The 6,920-nt window shown below is 41.7% G+C and overlaps 1 protein-coding gene across 1 annotated transcript; it reads right to left on the bottom strand.

The window, feature by feature from the left end:
• Positions 1 to 759: 759 nt before the first annotated feature.
• On the bottom strand, positions 760 to 5,797 carry LOC125312974. The gene is made up of 2 exons (XM_048273083.1): positions 5,273 to 5,797; positions 760 to 900 (listed from the first exon to the last, which is right to left on the bottom strand). Exons 1-2 carry the CDS (start codon positions 5,795 to 5,797, stop codon positions 760 to 762), a joined length of 666 nt encoding a protein of 221 aa, XP_048129040.1.
• Between the last annotated feature and the right edge of the window lie 1,123 nt (positions 5,798 to 6,920).

Here is a 6,920-nt window from a genome sequence, read left to right as displayed (position 1 = left end):
CTTGTATTATTCTGATAGATAAGCAAAAAAGGGACATCAGTCCATACAGCTGATATAAGCGCTTGTTATCTTGTTAAATTTCCTGATTAAGCATCTCGAATCATTTGACCAGCATTGTGTATAAACTTTGCTATGCGGAAGTTGGCTTCTATGCTTCACATAGCTCCATGCTAAAGGACGAGGTCTGCCATTAAACCCAATCAATCCTGAAATGTTTAGTCCTGCCTTGGCCACATGCCATCTGCAGATGGACGCAGACCTGGAACGGCACATGCCATAAACTGGCCTGGTTAATTTTCACTAGCGACCAAGATCAGTTGACAGTAGATGGAGGATTTAAAGTGTCCTAGCGGCCGAGTATGGTGGTGGCAGTTTTCTCATGCAAAGAATCTTCGTTTTTTTGCCGTGTAGCCTGAAAGTGGGCAAGAAGGTCGATGTTTTGCACATTTTCTTGTTTGTTTTCCTCCATTTTTGTGCCTGGTGGCATCTCATGGTCGTTTTTGCTCAAACGTTTCGATGAATTATCCGCTATAAATGCAGCGGTTTGGAAATGGGAAGGTACTTTTGGCATAAAAGCGACCTGTCTCGTTTCGTGTTGATTCTAGCTTTCTTGCCGAATGTTCGTGTTTTATATTCATGACCAGATCTCAGGAACTCATCCCTTAATGGACTGCACTCCCAACAGCAGCGACAAGAAAACTCTGAAGATGTTGGTTTTTCATCGACAAGAGGGTCGGATAAAGCATATTCCGTTGTAGATTATAAGTCGCTCTTAAAAGTGCAATCGCCGGAAACTGGCAGCTCGATCAAGTACTGTATGTTGTCCTGGTAGCGCTTGTGTTCTTGATTCAATAGGAACTCAACTTGAGTCTGCTCATTCATCTCCTCCTCTTGCCGATCCTGCACCCATTAACGAGACAAGACTAGGCATTCAAAAGCTAGATGAGGCCCCGTCTCCTCCTCGTAAAAAGCTTATGAAAGGTTATTTGTGTTGATGAAGTTTGCTTTACATGATGCCGAGATTGCCTATTGCTTCTTGGAAGGTATCCTATTCGATATTCCTAAGATTTTAATGACGTGCTAAGCACGCTACGGCATGCCATTTGCTCTAATTCGTCTTGGTTACTTGCAATTTCTCCAGATTAACGCAGATTAAGCATCCATCAGCACTCAATTCGATGGAGCAGATCACGAAGCGGGCTATGTGGGACTCTCCATCCTTCACTCTCATTCACCTCTTATGGGACTTAGAGTTCAAAATCCCAACGGTAAGAATAAACTCTTTTCATAAGAATAAAAGCCCTTCGTTTCTCGAGATTCCATAGTGATTTATTTTACGATGTTGGTCAATACATGTTCTTCCTTTTTCTACCTCGAAGCAAGCATGCAAATGAGTTGGCCAATTTGATGATGATCTACATCAGATGCTGGGTGATGGAGTTTCTGAAGTCTCGTCTCGTGGAAGAAGATGGAAGATGCGTGCATGGAGGATGTGAAATTGTTGAACTGGTGTCGTAAGGCTAGGGGATTCAAATTGGATACTGCCTATGCTTCTAATAGATCACGGTCGGGTGGTCGAAATCGGAGCAGAATTTTTTTTTGCCTTCCGTATCTCGGCCATCAGTCCATGTAGTTTCTAATGTTCATATGACGCCCAACTTTTAAACTCGAGAACGACCTATGAAATGACTAGACATAGCTGTGGATCAAGGATTTCCTCATCTCATCCACAACATCACTGGGTTGCTCTCACCTCAACTTGAAAACGGTCGCGATGACGGATAGTTCGGTCGGATGTGGTGTCTGAACCGCAAAATGCCGTCCGGTCATTCACCGTCGTACCACCCGCCGTGATTACTTCGCTTCACAATTCCAGCTGCCAAAGGAACCCGGAGGAGGTTTGAGAGCCATCCAAGTCCTCGATTGACGATGTGTGTGGATGAACCTGCTCCAACATTTTTTAGCATCTTGTAAAAGCAAAAATTTAATCAAGTGTACAAAACTGTACAAAAGACAATGTAACGACTGATCTCATTTGGGTTAACTTTAACGGAAAAAAAGAAAAGAAAAAAAGAAAGGGTGCTCTCTAATATTTAATTTAACTAAACCTTGCAATATTTTTAGTCATTTATACTCTTGAATCGGGTGACTTTCAACACGGATGCACGTGCACCACCTTGCTCACGTGCATCAAGTAAGATCGGAGGGGTGCGAGGTAAAGAAGGGTGAGATGTTATTTGAATTGGTTGGCCGATCAAATCTCTCGGATCGGATGTCTTCAAGATGCGATATTTTTTACCACTCGAACATAAGTGCTTGATTGTAGCACTTTGGCTCTTATTGGAGAAAACACAGTCCCATCACAAAGACCCAAATCAGCAAAACTCGGGCACTTGATAACGCTAATGTCTATTAGCGTCCTTTCAGCACCGCTAAGCTAGTTTGTTGTTTATCTATCGGTGCGCTTTCGTTACCGTCCGAACTAGTCCTAACCTAATTCGGAAAAGAAATTAACGAGAAATGTGTTGAAATGCGGCGCTGGAATGAAACATCCAAGTAATTGAAAGCATTTAAATAAAGGTACGGGAGATTAATACCCGATACACACGTCAGGCGAAGAATATACATGGCCATGTTATAAGCTCCCACGTAACGTGATCCAAGATCAATTCAAGTTTCAATTTCTTTTCCGAAGGATTAATTTTCCTAGACCAAACTAGACGTGTACACTAAAACTCCCAAACTAAAGGGATGTTAAATAAACGAAATAAGCTAACTTTAACCCTAAAACCCAAATTTTTGTTTTTTTTAATATTTTATTACTTTTTCTATTTTCTATCTGATAGAAGGACCTGGGCCGGGTTCTTGAGCCCGACCCGGTGAAGACCGAAATGGTCTAATTGACTTGGGCTCGATCGGACTGGGCTCAGCCCGATCCGCACTATGGCCCAGTCCCCTAAAACCAAAGATAAAAGAGAATCCTAATTTTTACAAGGCCGGCCCTAATATTGTTGTCACGGTCCAACTTCACCGAATTGATTCGAGCCTGCCTGGAAAAAAGTCAAAAAGAAGAAGAAGAAGAAGAAGAAGAAAATTACCAAAGTTCACGAGCAATTATTAAAATTACTTTTGTGCAGATGACGTTCAGCTGCCCATCGTCCTTGGAAAAACGTACAGGAATATGTCTTCCTATTAAGTGCTTTAGCCCCTTCTCCATCGATATTCGGTGAATCTTGATTACTCCTTTTGAAATTTCAAAATCGCTTCCGACTTGCTCTAACCGATTTGTCAATTAGGTGCAATTTTATAGGGTGTCTACGATAAACATCAATTACAATGAGCACAGCATAAACGTCGCAAAGATCGTGACCTAGGATTGCAAACTCGCATTATAATACCCTTGATCTATTTGTGTAATCCAATGTTGATTAGTAGCGAACATCTACTCATTTATTATTTCACTCCCTTTTATACCAACGTCTAGTCGCATTGTAAGCCCCAGTGAGGCATTAAAAAAAATCCAATGAATTTACGCATTTTGGGACCCCGGTTTTCTTTTTTCTTTTTTGCTACGAAAATGTTTTCAAGAACTTAGATATTGTGATGTAACTTCACTGGTTAAATTGAGGGGTTAGCAAACCCTTTACCCTAAACTATCTTTTTTACCTTTTTCTTGTTCTTTTAACTCAAACTTTTTTCATTTAGGCTGCGTTTGGTCGTCCGTATAAAACTCGGGATAGGATATGTTTTATCCTATCCCGTGTTTGGTAGGTGTCCCGGATAGTATAATGTCGGATATAAGGGGATATAACCCGGATAAAAAAATCTTAGGGGAGGGGGGGGGATAAGGTCGGATAGGATTTCTCTTATCCATCATATAAAAGCTAACTTTCTTGTCTCATTTGTTTCTATTTTCATTTTATTTATTTTTTTTTGCAAAGAGGTTTGAAAATCTAATAAAATGTGTACATTTTCAAGTTTTTTTTTTGTGTATGAGAACATTATTTTTATAGTCATAAGATCGGAATATTTCATAGCATCACATAGGGCATATATGTCATTTATATTGATATACAGTTTCTACCAAATGCGGGATATGATAGGATATGAGAATATCGGACTTTAAATCCGTAGTTCACCAAATGATGGATAGGATATGACCAAATCCCTAGATTTCTTATCCTATCCTATCCAATCCTATCCCGACCGGAAATCCCGACGACCAAACGCAGGGTTTCTTGTGGAGGAGGAAAGGGAACTAAACTTATAGATTATGTAGCTTATGCAAGTTATGAATGCGGTGGAGACATAATTAATAAAAAGCGAAATTAAAAGAATAATATAGCAAGAACTCGAAATGGACAATCTTCAATTGCATGGAAAGCAAAGCCGACACCACAAGGTTAGGACATTGATGAAAGATGTCTAGGGTTGATCATTTTCCACGCAAAGCAACGTTTTTGTTCTTCTTTAATCGTGGTCAATCACCAAGATTTTTCGAAGTGTGACTAATGTTTCGGATCAATTTGGGGTGATTCCTTTGTCGCTGAAATTATGTAAGTTGGAGTCCTTCCCCTTTTCGGACTCCTTGATTTTACGAGTGATTAAGGCAATTTCTCTGTCTATCTATCCTCGAAATCCCAATTGAGTTTGCTCTAAAGATTGCGTTTGATCGTCCGGATTTAGATGGTGATAAAATAGGATTAGGTCGGATTAGAAATCTTCCAAATATCTCCGGATCGTGGAAAATCTCATCACATGTTTAGTGCAACTAGAGATAGGATAAATGTTTTTGAAAATCTCAACTGCATGGCACGGTCTTCTCAATATCCAGATCTTGTTCGCTGCCCTTAAACGCGACTTACGAAGGGTATTTGGATCTCTCAAACTTACAAGATTTGATTTATTTTTGTGAAATACTACTTTAATTTTCTTGATCAAAGCCGTAGTGGTAGCAGTGGCAGGCTTGGCTATGTTTTTTTTTTTTTTGGTCGGAAACACAAGTAATCTTTATTTCTCAGCTTGGGTTAGCAGAACGTAAACTCAACCCAGGGGCATCACAACAAAGAAAGTCCCATAAGGTTTGGGGGGGTTTACATAACCAAAAAGCAGGAAGCAAGTTCAAACGCGATGCTTTAGACAACCGTCCCGCAACTTGGTTAGCAAATCTCCCGCAATGGGCCACGGTGAGGTTTGTGTAGTTCTGAAGATGGGCTCGGGCTTCCCGTATCACCGACTCAATCTCCCACGGGATTACATCTCGTTCAAGTACAGCGTCAATCAATGCCTTGCGATCTGTTTCCAAGTACAGCTCCTCCCCACTTCTAGATCCGAAAAACTTTAAGGCTCCCACTAGCGCTCTCGCTTCCGCATGAAGAGGTGAACAAGCTTGGATTTTTTCCGTGAAACCTTCAAGCAGCGTACCCGATCCATCTCGAAGAACACCTGCAATTGCCGCTTCTCTACATCCAGCATCAAAGGAACCATCGATATTGATCTTTAGAGCTCGATTCTTTGGGGGAACCCACACGGACTGCAAGTGAGGTTGATTTTGCATGGCTTTCTCATCTCTTTTGTTCCATCTCTTATAACTGCAGAGCAAGGTATCTGCTTTTTCAATCGGTTCTTCTGTGTTGGGATTTTTGCTTCTAAAGATGCGATCATTGCGGGATTTCCAGATTAACCCGAGGACTGCTGCAATTTTCTCCATCCGAAGGGAGTTCCCTGTCCTTTCGAGTTGTTCTTCAAGCCATCGATCTACTCTTGAAATATCTGTGCTTGATAATTGTAACTTCATTGTAGGGTGGCTCCAAACAGATTTGGTCCAGGGACAGTGGAAGAAGATGTGTTCGACCGTTTCTGTCTGGTTTTCACAAAAGGGGCGGGAGGCTTCGTCAATAATATTCCGTCTAAGTAGATTTTCTCTAGTTGGGAGAGCATTTTGGCAAGCTCTCCAAAGAAAAATTCTAACTTTTGGGGGGGCCTGAAGATGCCAGATCCAGTGCCAAAACTTTCTAGAAGGTCCGAAGGAAGATGAGGCGTGTTTAGAGCCCCGCTCGTTGTCCTTGCTGCGGATAGTATTGTAGGCACTTTTCACGGAGAAAATTCCTGATTTCGTAGCGATCCAGACAAGTTTATCTTCGGAGGCTAGAGAGCTCAATGGAATTGCTAAGATCTCCTCAACTAGTTTATCATCAAAGAGCTCCCTTATAGTTTTCTCGTCCCAAAGGGGGGTCCTCTTGAGATATCGGTTCAGCCACTTGTGTAGGATCATTCCGATTAGCTGGTCCTCCAATAATTCCTTGTTTCAGCCATTTATCTTCCCCGATATTAATATTTGTTCCGGAGCCAACCGACCACCTCACATCCTCACCGATCGTATCTCTCGCTTGTTAGAATGCTCTGCCATCCCCAGGAGGGGCGAGACCCCTTTCGGCCCGCCCGAAATTCCTATTTGGAAAATAAAGACCTTTTAACACATTTCTCCACGAGAGATTCTGGTTAAGAGCTAGCCGCCACGCTTGCTTTCCCAACATAGCTCTATTACAAGATGCAAGGTCTCTAAAACCCATCCCTCCTTCATCTTTTCTTCTTTTTAAGACCTCCCAACTTTTCCAAGGAAGTCCCTTACGTGTATCGCAATTTTTCCACCAAAAATTAGCTATCCTTCTCTCAATAGCTCAGCAGATAGATAGTGGTACCTTAAAGATAGACATAGCATACTGGGGGAGGGCTTGGACTACCGATTTAATCAAGATTTCCTTTCCCGCCTTCGATATAAGATTTTCCTTCCACCCCTCTAGTTTCGAGTTAACTCTTGCTAGCAGCCAGGAGAACATATCCTTCTTCGACTTTCCCCATTCGGAAGGGATTCCCAAGTACTTACTGGTTTTTTCCATAACGGGGACCCTTAATGCCGC

The sequence above is a fragment of the Rhodamnia argentea genome, chromosome 11, assembly GCF_020921035.1.
Source record: "Rhodamnia argentea isolate NSW1041297 chromosome 11, ASM2092103v1, whole genome shotgun sequence".
Taxonomy (NCBI): Eukaryota; Viridiplantae; Streptophyta; class Magnoliopsida; order Myrtales; family Myrtaceae; genus Rhodamnia; species Rhodamnia argentea.
Note: the sequence above shows the minus strand (reverse complement) of the source record. Positions and strands in the feature narration are given on the sequence as shown.